The sequence below is a fragment of the Acinonyx jubatus genome, chromosome A1 (genome assembly GCF_027475565.1).
Source record: "Acinonyx jubatus isolate Ajub_Pintada_27869175 chromosome A1, VMU_Ajub_asm_v1.0, whole genome shotgun sequence".
Classification (NCBI taxonomy): Eukaryota; Metazoa; Chordata; class Mammalia; order Carnivora; family Felidae; genus Acinonyx; species Acinonyx jubatus.
In genome coordinates, this window is record NC_069380.1 from 136,747,342 (window position 1) to 136,762,442 (window position 15,101).

Below are 15,101 nucleotides of genomic sequence, written 5' to 3' on the forward strand. Positions count from 1 at the left end.
TACAGTGAAATGCCCAGATATTAAGTCTATTCAATTAATTTTGTGGAAAGAATATCAAGGCGCAGAACATTTCCATCACTCCAGAAAGCTCCCTTCTACCCCTGTCCAACCAATCCCTACGCCCCCGAAGCAACCACTCCTCTGCTTTTCATCATCATAGGTTAATTTTGCTTATTATAGAATGGAATGGAATCAGATGCTGTGTGCCTTCTTGTGTTCAGTTCTTTTCATTCAGCATGCTTTTGAGATGCATCTATGACCTTGCATGAATCTGTGGTTCATCCCCTTTTATTCCTGAGGAATCTTGCCTTGATGGATTTACCACAGTTACCCATTCTTCTGTTGATGGACACCTGGCTTATTTCTCATTTTTGGCTATTATGAATAAAGCCGCTCTGAACATTCCTGTACAGGGCTTTGTGTGTGTGTGTGAATTATGTTTTCATTCCTCTTGCGTAAATACCTAGGAGTAGAATTATTTCTGGAGTAGGTGCCTGTTTCAATTTTAAGAAACTAAAAACATTTTCAAAGTGATTATACAGACTATAAACTTGTTGACTGTGGAGTTGAGGTCTTATTCAGCTAGGTTTCCCTTATGTCCAGCCCAGTGCAGAGCATACACTAAGCACTCAGTGAAGAGCAAATGGAAAAGAAGCTCAAACCAGTTTTCATTCTGGTATACTCTCTACTAATTGACCAAAAAAAAAAAAAAAAAAAAGCCCATTAAAGGAATGGAACCTGATGGTCTTAAATGTGGTTTCCTTCCAGGCAGGCAAACATAGGGGAATATAGTTCCCTTCTCACTCTGCTCCTGGAGCTACTCCTCCTTGTAGGATAGCAACACATATAGGATGTGCAGGTGAGGCCGAGGATGTAGATTGATAGGCAATCATAGAAGGGTCCCGGTCACTGTGGCTGCCATGCTTGTTTCTCAGGTAAGAACTCCTAACCCTTCCCTCCAAGACCCTCCACAGGCTACTCTTTCATCGCATCCCCCACCTCAACTCACCTGCGCAAACTCATGGTTCAGCCAAGCTTGACAACTTTCCTTTTTTATAGCATCTAGCATTTTCTCCCCTTTGCCAGACTTGCCAATTCCAGCTGGAATACCTCCACACAGGGCCGTCTCTCCCTGTTGACATCCTGGTCGGCCTTCAAGGCTCACTTCAGATGTATCGTTCTTGAAGTTGTCCTACCCACCGAACCTGGAAGCTCACTGTCTGGAGGGTCTGTGAAGGGGTGTAGAGCTGTGGACTATATTCATCCGGCCCTGAATGGCTTTCAATTGTGTGGGCACGGGCTTTCTCAGGACACCGTACTCAGTGGTCCTCAGATGTCTGTAAGGAATGAGGGCTGCTGGTCACTCAGGGACCAACTGAGGCTGCCCTTCATGATCCTTGCTCTTGGTGGCTGATTCCGTGAAAGAAGTTTCATGTCATGCTATGGCTTCTTCTTGAGACGAGTTGTTTAGGGAAGAAAGAGGTCTATCCAGAAGGAGGGAGATCTAGTGCCAGCTTGGGGATACATGTCACCTGGTAGATACTGAAAGGGAAATTGGCTTTCTTTCTTTTTTTTTTTTTTTAATTTTTTTTAATGTTTATTTATTTTTGAGACAGAGAGAGACAGAGCATGAACGGGGGAGGGTCAGAGAGAGAGGGAGACACAGAATCTGAAACAGGCTCCAGGCTCTGAGCTGTCAGCACAGAGCCCGACGCGGGGCTCGAACTCACGGACCGCGAGATGGTGACCTGAGCCGAAGTCGGCTGCTTAACCAACTGAGCCACCCAGGCGCCCCGGAAATTGGCTTTCTTTAGGCCCAGTGTTAGTCACAGGTCATATGTCAACAGGACAAGTATTAACAGCAAGAGCAGCTTCTTATGACATTAGTATCCATAAGAAAATTTAAAAACAATTTTCTTTAGAGGGAGATGGCTCCAAGGAGAAGAGCAGTGAATCCTGTGATATGTGTGTTTTCTTTTGATTGCTGTTTTGGTAAAATCCTTATTTTGTCTCTGTTCTGCAAACTGCCTTCTTTTCAAACCATACATTTTCTAAAAACATTTTAAGTTTAATTTCCAGAAATGTAATGCAGTTATCTTTACTCTGATAACAAACATAAATGTGAAAAGAATGCCAAGGGTGTGAAAATCTGCCTTGAACAAAACATTTTTTTCTATATATTATGTTGTGCTTTTAAAATTATAATCATTTTTGAGTGGCATAAACTCAGAGCTACAGTTGGAAAATATATTTTGGAGTTTGGTTTCTTGGCAAATGTTACTTCAAACAAATAAGACTTACAAAAATAATGCTTCTCATTTCTAAAAAGAAAAAAAAATTGTGTTGCTATGAAAACTGTAAATACCAATTTCTCAGAACAGAAAAGGCATGTTAGTTGTTTGACATCATGTAATTTTGTAGTTGATCAAGAAAAAAATACACTCATTTGTAGACCTTTGAAGAATTGGACAACAATTTTTTTTGAAGTCCAATAATGTGATTATTCAGAAGTAGTTAGAACTAGTTAGCTTGGATGTATTTAATTGCCTGCTTCTGGTTTAAGGAAATACACTGGATCTTGTATGCTTAAGAATTTTAACAGATGCTTTTCCCTTGACTGAGTCAGTAAGTAGTAAATGCAGCGTTAAAATTCTGCCTTATTCACCTGGCAATAAAGTGAATTCACTTCTTCTCTTTCACAGTGGGTAGGGTCATGAAGCAGGCAGTTCCCAGAAAGTCAGCCTAATTGGCATAGTTCTTAGGAGCCCCTGGTCTGTCTTTCAGAGGGATTCAGTGTCATGAAAATACTGACCTATCCCTGAGTTGGAGACCTACATGTCATTTGATTCAGTGCACTCTTAGAAAAGTTGTACCTGCTTCTTAACAGGGACTCCAGGATTTGATGATCTTAATTTTGATTTAAAAATTGAGCTTGATGTTTTGTTTTTGTTTTTGTTTTTTTGCCTATCTAAACGTATTGTGGACAATTTCAAACATGTACATAATTAAACAGGAGTATGACAACCACTTAGTTACCATGATCAACTTGAAAAACTTAGGAACTTCTGGCCAATTGTGTTTCACCCAGACACTTAACCCCAACACGCCCAGTATTATTTTGAAGCAGTATTTAAAAATCATGTGTACGTATTTATTGATGCATAACATTTCAGTATTTATCTCTAAGAGATAGGGCTCTCTTTTTAAAACTATTATCACACCAAGGGAAAAATTGAACAAAAATTCCATAGTATCAACATATAGTCAGTGTTTAAATTTCCAATTGTGTGTGTGTGAGTGTGTGTACTCTTTCTAGTTTGATTTTTTTGACTCAATCCAAATATTATAATAATATAATATATATTATATAATATAATATATAATAATATAAGACCACATATTATACTTGGTTGCTGTGTATTTTAATGCATTTTTAATATAAAAGTTTTAACTATGAAAAATTCAAACTTACAGAAAAGTAAAGAAAAAAATATGTATCAGGCATGCATTTAACAAATGTTAACCTGTTGCCATATTTGCTTCAGACATTTCTTTGCCTTTTTTTTTTTTAGAATATTCAATATAGCGTCCCTCCCCTTATTTTTCCTTTTTTTCCCCATTTAAACAATATTCTATAATTGGTGCATATCATTTCTATAATTCTATAATTGGTGCATGTCATTTCTATAGTATGTTTTTATGTTCTTGCTACATACCTGTATGCATAAATATATATTTTTGTTTTTATATTCTATATAATGTTTGTCTTTTTGCAACTATTTTTTTTCCACTCAATGTGCATATTCATACATGTAATTCAAATAGTTCAATTTAAACTGCTGTATACTATTCCCTTATAGAATAAATGCCAGCTTATTTGTTACTAGTGAACAGTTAGGATGTTTCCAGTTTTTTTACTCCTACAAATGATTCTCAGTAAATATCCTTTTATGCATTCCCCTTGTGTATATGAATGAGAGTTTATTTACATGATAACACCTAAAAGTGATGGCGATGTCTTTGGTTTTGCTGGGTATTATTTCTCTCTAAAGTTAAATAATTCAATTATCAGCATCTATATATGAGATTTCCAGTTTCTCCAGAACTTCCCCAACACTCAGTATTGTTAGGTTTCTAAATTTTGCCAATCTCATGGGTATGAAATGGTAACTCCCATTCTTAGAATTTGTACTTCCCTAATTACTCGTGAGATTTAGTGTCTTTTTGTATTTATTTGCCATTTAGGTTTCCTCTTTGGTGAAGTGACTATTTTTAAAGGTGTTTTTCTAACAACAGATTTTGGAATTTCAGGTGTTCAGTATTACTTATGCAGGCAAATTAATTGTTTTCAAATGGTTCAATATGGTTTTAACTTTGAGAAATAGTTGTAGGAGAAATCATATTTATAGTTATATGTAGATACTTTACGATTGCAAAAGGACATTTGTGACAGAGCTAAGGTCTTTCAGGATGGAGAAAAATCAACCATATATGCAGAAGCTACTTAAAATAATGTTGTTTTTGACTATTCTATTTTACTGAGTCTTTAACCATATATCTTCTTCATTTGCTTACTTTTTTCCTACCTCCCAACTATGTTTTCCTCCATAGCTTGTGTACCTCTCAGTAACTGACCAATATTAGTTTCCACACACTCAACACGTCCGATATCTATCTGCTTCATTTTCTGTCCTTGAAATTTCCCTTCCAGGATCCTCTGTCCTCCTTTTCCAATAAGCCCTTGTTGTTCCATGCCTGCTATATAGGTGTCACCCTTCATACTCCTCCTGTGACAGATCCCGTGTGCTCAGTCTCATTTTTTATCTTTTATGACCTATTCCTTTATGTGGTGGATCTTGCCTTCAAATGTTCCCAAGAAAAGCCGTAATGAAAGCACATTTTTTTCCAAATAACTAACTTGAAATGTATTTTTCACATCATTTATTTTTGCTTTTATACTTGGTTTTTGTAATATATTTAGGCTTAGAATTCCAGATCAAAAATCATTCTCCTTCAGGGGCACCTCCATGGCTCAGTCGGTAAAGTGTCTGACTCTTGATTTCAGCTCGGATCATGATCTCATGGTCTTGAGCTCGAGGCCTGCATAGAGCCCCGTGTCAGACTCTGTGCTGAATGTGGAACCTTCTTAAGATTCTCTTCTCCCTCCCTCTGCCCCTCTCCCTTGCACCCTCTCTCTTTCTCAAAAAATAATTTATTCTCCTTCAGAATTTTGAACGGTTTGATTATTCTGCTTCTTAGGGTTTCTGTTGAGAAGTCTGATGTCATTCTTATTTCTAATTCTTTGTGACCTGTTCTCAATTTTGGAAGCCTTTGCATTTCTTTCTTTATCCCTTGTTGGATGAATTGTATTATATGTCTTCATGTGGTCTTTTGTTAAAACCATTCTTACTGGTTACTTGAGACATTTTCTTTGATTGTGGGAAATTTTCTTTAAAAAAATCTTCTCATCATTATTATCTTATTGGAACTGTTTCTCGTTCATAGTTGGACCTCTTGGGTCCTCTGATTTTTCTGCTTATTCCGCCCCCACCCCCACTTCTATTCCCATTTCTTAATGTTTTTGTTTTCCTTTCTGGGGGATTTTCTTATCCTTAACCTCCTACTAGTCCATTGACTTTTTTTTTTTTTTTTAATTCAGCTAGCATATTTTTAATTTCAAGAGATTTTCCTTTTTCTCTTATAGTTGATATTTTATGGAATCTTGCTTTGTAGTTGAATGTCTTTTAAATATTTCTTTGAAGATATTAGAGATTTTCTTGAGCTTCCTGTATTCTTGAGTTCTGTTTTTTTAAGTTAGGCTTGTGTCTGTATTTGCATTAGGCTCTCCCTTTCATATTCCATAGTATACCTACCATTGTGTATTGCTGTGAGAATTGAGTTGAATGTTTCACTCAAAGTCAACTAATGTTAGTGGCTTAAAGACAGAAGCCCTATAATGCAATTCTGTCTTGACTACATCCATTTGATTCTGCTGAGAAGGCAAGGGTTAGGCTAAATGAAAATTTAAGGTACTTTCAACATATAAGCATTCGAAACTGGTTGACTATCAGGACTTTGAGTAGATAAATTTTTTGTATCAGGTATACACTAATTCCTTTGGCAATATGTTTTTATACCTACCATTATTATAAACTGAAATCAACTTTGATATTGTCAGACTAAATGTATTACCTTCTATTTCTTAAATGTTACATCTTAGTTTTAGTAAACTCAAAAGGCTGAAGAATAGGAATCTAAATTACAAGAGAAACTTACCAATTCTTTGCCATCAACAAATACACCCAGGGTATAAAAGATCTTTTCTGATTATGGTTCACTTGGGAGACGTTAAATTTTCTAGGCAAAAGCAAAGGGACATATTTGAATCTGTATCATATCTTATAGGTAGCTATAAAATCAAATGAACCTAATTTATTTTATGAAACAGAGTCATATAAATTGTGTATCTTTCTTTTTTTTTTTTAATTTTTTTTCAACATTTATTTATTTTTGGGACAGAGAGAGACAGAGCATGAACGGGGGAGGGGCAGAGAGAGAGGGAGACACAGAATCGGAAACAGGCTCCAGGCTCTGAGCCATCAGCCCAGAGCCTGACACGGGGCTCGAACTCAGGGACCGCGAGATCGTGACCTGGCTGAAGTCAGACGCTTAACCGACTGCGCCACCCAGGCGCCCCAAATTGTGTATCTTTCTAAATAGATAAAAACCCATACGCACACACTTGCCAATGACTTGTCATACAGTTGCATTAAAATTGATGTAAACACATTCAGCATCCAGAGGAGGCCCCTAATTTATTGCCACAGTGTTCCATTTTTTTTTTTCAGATGTATAGGAGCTACGCTGTTGGAATAACAGAGAACCCTTTATAATTTTATAGTCCAAATATATGTGAGGCTATGCACTTTAAAAAATATACCATGGAACATTTCAAATGTATACAAAAGTAGAATTGTTTAATGAGTTCTCAGCTCTAATGATGACCAACACACAGACAAGCCAATCCTGGTTCATCAGTGCTCATATCTCTCTCTCACACTGGGTTATCTTAAAGCAAATCCAGGATATCCTATGATTTCATTTCAAAATACTTGAGTATCTTTCTTTAAAAGGCAAGAAGTGTTTTTTTTTTTTAAGCATCACCACAATATCTTTATTACACCTAAAAAACTTTATACTTGAAACCATACTGTCAGTACATGAATTTCTCTGTCTCAACTTTTTCCCCTTGGTTTGTTTGATCCAAATAATTTCATATATTGTATTTGGCTTGTATATCTCTTAGATCTCTTTTAATCTAAATTTCTCCTGCCCCCCCCCCTTTTTTAAGTCTTATAATTATTTGAAAAGACAGTGTTGTTTGTTTTTTGAAAAGACATTTATTTCCTGGAAGAAAATCATTTTTTTTAAATGTCCTACATTCTAAATTTTTCTGCTTGCTTTCCTATAGTGTTATTTAATGTATTATTCTTCCCCCCGTGTTTTCTGTAACCTGGGTAGTTGGGATAGGTGTTTGGTGTTTGACTAGATAGAGGCTTTTTTGACCTGAAGAATCTTCACAGATCAGATTATATGTTTCCTATATTGTCCATGTTATACATTTCCTGTTGCATCCTATCACGAGGCCAACCATGTCTGTTTATCTTTTTATGATATTATATCTGATCTGTGGGTTCAGATATTGTCGGCTTGATCCATCCACTACAAAGCTCTCCATCTGCTTTTCTCCTAATAACTTGAGCAGCCACTGTCGATAATTGCCCGTGTCCACCAGAAGGACATCACGTACAAGTTTAAGAGTTTCTGAATTTGGAAAACCTCACTTATTTTCAGCTTCCTGCCCCTGACCTATTCTGACATCTTGGTCATTTGTTGTTTCTTTCTTAATGTATAATAGATTTGCCTTTTTTTTATGGTACCGGTTCCCCAAATACGTTATGTGGAACGTACCAAGCACACTGTGAGAAAAGTCCCCCTCAGTTTGGAGGGTGCCACATACTCTTTTCCCCCCTCAGAGATTTATGATACAGGTGAGCCGATTAAAGGTCTGAGGAATCTGTTAAGAAACTTGATTTGCCCACAGTTTCATCAGCTTCCTTGACCACTGTATTTATTCTTCTGTCATTAATACCTGTTAGTATCTTGTTTAGAGAAACACTTTGAAACGCATCCTAAAGAAGAGAGGAAGGCAGAGGCACTTGCCCCATCCTCTCATGGGGCTTGCTAACGTTAAGGTCGTGAGTCCATAACATTGGCACCTTATGGGGAGAAAGGAGAGCGAGAGCAAATCAAAGTTCATATAATAGACTTGGTTCATCATACCATGTCTTGTGTTAATCTCGTCTTCATTGTATCGGTTGCTTCAGTTGTTCTGTTTCTTGTCAATGTTACCTACATAACTCCAGGTGATTCAAATGTTAATTACTGATAAGACAATAAAGTCCAGCTATAACAGTTACAATTTAAAAAATTATAACTATTTCCTTTTATATGTTATAAATTTCTTCATGCACATGGACCCCCAGAGCACATTTCTGTTATTTTAGTTCAGGTGTATTACTGTAGATGGGGAGTAGTAAGGAATCCTAACACGGACCCCCAGAGCACATTTCTGTTATTTTAGTTCAGGTGCATTACTGTAGATGAGGAGTAGTAAGGAATCCTAACACTAATGGAGACTGTTGGTTTCAGATGCCAACGCCGGGTTCGTTTTCATGCCAGAGGTTCACATGCTGCTTGTGCCTCACTATGGAAAATAGAGTCGAGCAAAATTAGTGACATAGACCAATTTTCCTTTGCTCTGAAGATACCTCAAGTTCTGTACAAGAAATGTTTTCCATTAGAAGAAAAATGCCGTGTATTAACGCTCCTGAGAAAAAATAGTGATCGCCAGTAATGCCATCAGGAAACGATTTTTTCAATGTTTCACAGTGTAAGCATGAATCAAACATTAAACAGGGACTACAACTTATTCTGCAGACTTGGAACATTAATCAAAAATTTTTTTGAGGTGGAGTTATTCTAGGAAAGTGTGAATTTTGATTTTAGGAACATGCGTAAGGGATGTAGTAATCAGAAGCACAAGTCAGAACACTTCATTAAAATAAACAAGAACAGAGCCAAGGCCCAGAAGACACGAAGCACTGTGTTGTGAGTTTTGTTTGGGAGAATGGAATGGGATGAGACACAGAGGCCTGAGCAAGGCATCATCAATGATCCCGACAGTCGACTCAGTGTGCTTTTTGTAGCACTGGGTGCTGGGTGCCTGGCCATTGGCCATACGTTGAGTTAAATTCTAGATGTCCCCAGTTGATATTTATGATGAAAGTTATACTGGTGCTTTTAAATTTAAATGAAGCTTAAACATTATCATAATTTAAGATGCTTTTCTATTCAGAAAATCCAGAAAAGGCAAATATTACACTAATTATTTAAACATGATAGACAACTCCTTTTGACGTGTCACAGACTTTTTCTTCCTGACAAGTTACTCTTAAGTCTGCTGTTCTTTGAAGGGAAGATTGCGTGCAGGTTTTGACTGTAAACATTATCTTCTCAATAGGTAGTTTTCCAAATACTGTCCGTTGAAGACTCTATGTTGGCTCAGTCAGATAGGTGTTGTTGAGAAGAATGAAGGTAGAAGGGTGGGGCATAGGTCTGGAAATTACCTTAAAAACATTATCTTAGATGCAACTTAAGGTAATACATTTGTATTTCTTGAGCATAAAGCAGTTTAAAAACACATCCATTTGTTGTTCCCTCAGAATATTATTTGGTGAAGTGCTAAGCCAAAGTCCAAATGTATAAATTCTCATACAGTAGAAGTTCAAGAGGCCAGAAGGGTGATTTTAGTCACGTCCTTCATGAACTGAAGCCCAAACAGAAATGACTTGCCCAAGGTTACGATTTACCTTGTGGTTTATTTAACTCTTGGGTTAGGAGGCGCTTCGTTCATTTTTAATATGGCACATGGTCGCATGGTACACTTTGAGTTTATAGAAAAGAACCACTTATCCAGTTGGCTCAGAAGAAGAATGATGGTGAGCCGACGGAAGGAATTCTCATTTTGCATCCTACTAGTATCAGCTTTTCAGGAGCTGATTTCTATAGTTGTAAGTCATCCTACACCCCAGATTCTCTTTCCTGATTGTCTAAAATTCCAACAGCAGGTGAGAAGTGTGAAAATGGTCAGTGTAAACGTCCGCCAACAGGTTGCAACTAAGGGCTGAAAACAGGGAGATTTAGGCAACTGTCTGTGGATACGTATCAGTGTGTGGTGTGGGGCATATCGCTTGGTAGCACGGGTGCTTTTTGCCCCCCACTCCAAAATGTGGGTACTTAGAATTTTTTAAAACTTCATTAGCAGGTGGACTTAGACCCCACATTGGACCTATGGAAATTTCTTGTGAAGGGTGAAGTTGTTTGGTGTGAAAATTTTCAGTTAGGTAGAAGAAAACCCTGCACGAAGATTTTATTTCTCTACTGTGTTTAGCCAGGCTGTGGGGATTCGATGTGTTTCCGCTTCTTCGTCGTTATCTTAAGGTTAGTCATGGTCATTGTGTTTAGTTTCCACAAGTATGGTAAAGATCAAATTGCATCTTTTATGTCAATGGACAGGGAAAGTTGTATTGAGACACTAGATGGAAAGGTTCCTTGTAGTCTGAAGTTTTGTTTCATTATAATAGCATTTGCTTTTTAGTCGACCAAATTAGGATTCCATTAAATTAATATTTCTTTGCTTATTAAAAAACCAGGTATCCTATTTTTATGTTCAGCAGTTTATAGGGATTTTGATCACAAAATTGGGTGATTTTTATTCCTCAAGAATTCTGCTTTCTGAACCAGTGAGGTTTTATTTTAACAAATGTTTTTTTCAGTTTAAGATTCCATAATGATCATATTCTCTAGGGTAAAAAGTGTGGAAAAAGGTGGCTGACCTTGAGAAGGATACAGTTGCTGTGCTGGTGCTCTTTCAGGGTTGAAATGGAATCATAAAATCGGAAATCATGGAACGGTTTCCAGTTTCAAAGATGGGTTGCCTGACCTTGCCTAAATAGTTCAGGCGGAAATCAAGGAGAAAATGAAAAGGAAATTGAGTTCACCTTCAGGTGACATACATCCACAACAACCTCCATGAATACATCTAGGATGCCAACATGGGCCTGTCACTTTAGGGTCCAGCAAGCTATTTTTCACCTAGAGATGTTCCTCTGTATTTTTATTTTTATCTGAAAAAGTTGTCATTAAATGTCTATACTCCCTTACGCACACACATACATACACATATACACACACACACCAATTAAAAACTAACCTCCCCCCCTCCCTCTTTATTCTTGGATCTCTGTTCCTGAGCTAGAGCCTACAGTTTAAAAGAATTCTGATATACGTTTGGTTCTTTGGCTGTTCTTAAGCCTTCTCCTGAAACCATTAAGAGGACTTCCCAGATCCCTAGACTCACCACCAGTATTTTGGATTCTTTGCTACACGTCTCACACCCCCCGGGGAAGGAAACTTACAGGGATTAAGGGCTTGCATTGTGCCGGGCATTGTCACGTTTGTCCGCAATCACCTCCCAACCACCTCATTCAATGCATGGTTGTTCCTTCTCCATGTGGCATTTCTTGTACCCTGGCTGGACCTTCTGTTGGCAAGGGGGCAGGAATACAGTGGCTTACATGAACTGTTCTTTAATCTACGAGCATCTGATAGATGCAAGTTTTGAGGTGTATATGTGTTAGGTTGTGTAATGCTAAACATGAGTAGTGTAACTGAGAATATTTTTTTTTTTTTAGAGGTTAAATGGCTTTATTCATTCAATGCCTGGGGAAAGGGGTCGAAAGCGTGAACGTGTGTTGTGACCACAGGCAAGCATACTTTGTCTCCCAACGTGATAAAAGAGCAGAGAGCATTCTAGGTTGATCTGTGTTGCCCTAATAGAGAAATCATTGCGGGGGCAGGACGGTTTGTGGTTTGTGGTTTTGTGGGATTGTGTGTGATTAAATGAAGGAGGTTCCCAATTTTATAATAATCATTGTATCCATTTTTTGGAGCTTGGAATGTCTCTCTCATTCTTAATTTCTTTTTTGCTAAGTGATTCTTCAAAATGTGGTACTTAGGGAGGATAAGTATTAAACATTCAAAGTCTCTTAATGCAACAAAGATGGTCAAGCCGTTTCCATCACCATAAGAAATGGGAATCCTGAGACTCTTGATCGGATGTGCAAGTGGCAGTGGTCCCCTGAGTTCAAATCTAGATTAGTTCTTAATTGCGTGATGTGGGGCAAGGAATTTAAGTAGCCTGAGCTTTCGTTTCCCAAACGGTAAACTGTGGGTTACAACATTTGGAGGCTTAAAAGAGTGATGGCTGTATCAGACCTGGAAAACTTCTTGTGCCCAGAAGTCACGCTTTGCACGGGGGTAGTTAGAAGCATCTTCACTAGTCGCGTGTTCAGTAGTTAGTGAGTTCGAGTATTCGAGGTACAGGATTTGGAATCAGGGTTAGTAAAATCAAGTCACGCAAATGTAAAAGAATTTTCTTCTTTGGGCCCCACGGGCATCTAGAGGCCGGGCAGGCCTAAGCTTGGAGCAGAGCTATGGAGTACAGCCTGACCTCTTCTTGCCCTCCCCTCTCCCCGGGGTCCCCCTCAGCTTCACAGGCACACGTCAGCTCCTCCAGGTGACTTGTGTTTATTTTCTGGGGCTCTGGCTGCCCCTCTTCCAGTGGGCCTGCCTCTTACTGGAAGAAGTGATGAACGGACACGTAGCCGAGTGTCCCACGTCCCTGAAGACAGAGCAGCGTGAGGACGTTTTACTCTTCCTGCCAGGCCTTGCTTCCTGTCTTCCCTACCAGCTAAAGGTCGTGGGCAGGAGCCACAAGCATTTTTGTCATTAGAATCCTACCAGTTATGGGCACCCATCTAAATAATAGAGTCTTGGAGTCAAATGTGGCAATGTTTATAATGACCTCTCGTTGATGACTGAAGAAGGAGCGGGTGGGCTTCAGGCTATCCATCTTTCTCGCCTGGGTTTCCACGCATACTCCGCCTTTTGCGCTGACCGAAGCCGGTCATTTGTGACTTTGCCCTGTAAGTGAGCCTCAGGAAGGGTGGTCAGTAGAACAAAGGAAGAGAAAATGGTTTGCAGCAACAGCCTTTCTTTTCTTCAAGTAGGAACCCCTCTTTGCCTTCCCTTACACCGTGTACTAGAGGGTTTTTAGCAGAAAAAGGGAAAATAGGCGATGCCCTGCTGTTGCTAGGTAACCAGAAAAAAGAACCCAGCCGTACTTGATACGGGAACAGTTTTCTCTAGCTAAGTGGTTTGTAGAGTGTTAATTGGATTTGCATAATGGTGAGGCTGGCCGGTCTCCATCCTTCAACTCCTTTTTCCCCCACCCGTTGCCCACATTAATAAAATCCCAGCTATATTATTTGAGTCTTGAGGTCAGTTCTTGACTTTGAGATATTCTGAGGGGAGGGGCTGTGCAGATGCAAATATAGTTCATCGCCCATAGCTAGAGTATATACCGTATTTCTAAGACCTTGAACCTGTTTTTAAAACATAAGTGGGCACCCTTGTTCCACAGTAGCAGTGTTTTATCTGCCCACAAATGGTGACAAGTCTTTATTCACTTGACACTCCCTTAGGTTTATTTTGTCAGGGTTATTTTTAGCCATAGGAGACATTTGAACGCACACCCAGCCACATCTTGACGATACATTGATTAAGTCATTTGATGTGATTGCATTTTGTCCCTTTCTCCTTGGACTCTCGGGTTCTCTCTGTGGCTGAATATATGGGCACTGCATGTCCCAGGCTTAGAGAGCTCTGAGTTACAGTGTCACCTGCCTTGGAGGCCTCGAGCGGATCCTCCTGACCTGTGCCGTCTGTCTGTTGCAGATTTGGACATCTCTCAGACTGAGTTTCCAGCCTCCCAGGACTCACATCCACATGGCTCTCAGCGGCAGACATTTACGGCCGAAGCAAAGCTAAATCTTCAGACATTGACTGGACAAGACCAGGAGACTGGAGATGACGCTGAAGAAAACATTGTTTACCTCTAATTGTGTTATTATTTTTCCGAGCAAAACACAACACTGGCATTTGGTGGAGATTTTTTTTTTTCATTTCCTGATGTTCGTGTGAATGTGTCTAAATTGCTGTAAGAGTAATATTTAATATTTCATGCAAGTTCAGTTTTTGGGCATGGGTCCAAATAAATTATTGAAAGCAGTTCTGTTTGTGTAATCATTAACTTATCACACCTAATTTCAGATTTCTGGAGGAGAAATTAACTTGAATAAGCAGAAATATTTTCAAAGTTGTTGTGACTCTTGAGTAAAATTCCATATTGCATTTTCTGCTGGATCATCTGGTTTTTGAAATGCCTTCCTTGAGATCTAGAAGAAGCAATGTGGACGGAAAGAGTGATATTCATGATGGGCAGACTTTCACAGCCACAGCAGGTGACGATGGAGAGTGGCCTCGGTGGCCCCAAAGGCAGAGGGGGATGTGGGAAAGTCCCTTTCTTGGCTGGTTTTCACGCGCTAATTTCTCTCTGGGGAGTCACAGGGGCGGGTCCTAGTGGTGATCTGTTACTGTCACCATGTCACCAACATGTCCTGTCTGGGGGGGACCTGCTCCAACCGGGCAACCACTCTGCGGTGGACACAGTCTGGGCCACATGCTTTGCAGACTCACTTTCTTGGTCGTGATGCGGGTTGTTTTTCAAGCCAAGGTTCCTCACCGTCCTTCAAAAGGGCCTTGAGGCAGAGCCCTAGCCGGTCCATTTTGATGTAAATAGTGAAGCTCAGGTTCACGGTGCTTCTCACGGTTGGCCCTGTGTCCTCAGGCCCTGAGAGCAAGAACAATTACCACTCCATGGAAGGACCTCTGCCTTCAAGGACAAAAGCTCTCTGGGCAAGGCTTGCGGCCTGTCGGTGCTCTCCCCCAAAGGAGCACAGGCACATCCTGATTTCAGAGTGATACAGGTCTCTCGGTAAGAAAAGAAACCAGGAAATATTTTCAGCTCGTTCTTCAGAAATATTTGTATCTGTTTTGCCCAGAGTCAAAAAATATCT

At 39.3% G+C, this 15,101-nt stretch overlaps 1 protein-coding gene and 1 long non-coding RNA gene across 3 annotated transcripts in view; both read left to right on the forward strand.

Annotated features, from left to right (window-relative positions):
- The window catches only part of ARHGEF28 (Rho guanine nucleotide exchange factor 28), a 304,554-nt gene extending 290,301 nt beyond the window's left edge, over positions 1–14,253 (forward strand). For both annotated transcript variants that reach the window (XM_027040097.2, XM_015072133.3), the window contains one exon: positions 13,921–14,253. In XM_027040097.2, the coding sequence (XP_026895898.1) occupies positions 13,921–14,084 (164 nt within the window). In that variant the 3' untranslated portion in view covers positions 14,085–14,253. The remainder of the gene's footprint in view (positions 1–13,920) is intronic.
- On the forward strand, positions 942–10,466 carry LOC128315920 (uncharacterized). Its single transcript, XR_008299127.1, has 2 exons — positions 942–6,449; positions 6,691–10,466. It is a non-coding gene; the product is annotated as an uncharacterized LOC128315920 (long non-coding RNA).
- Positions 14,254–15,101: the final 848 nt, after the last annotated feature.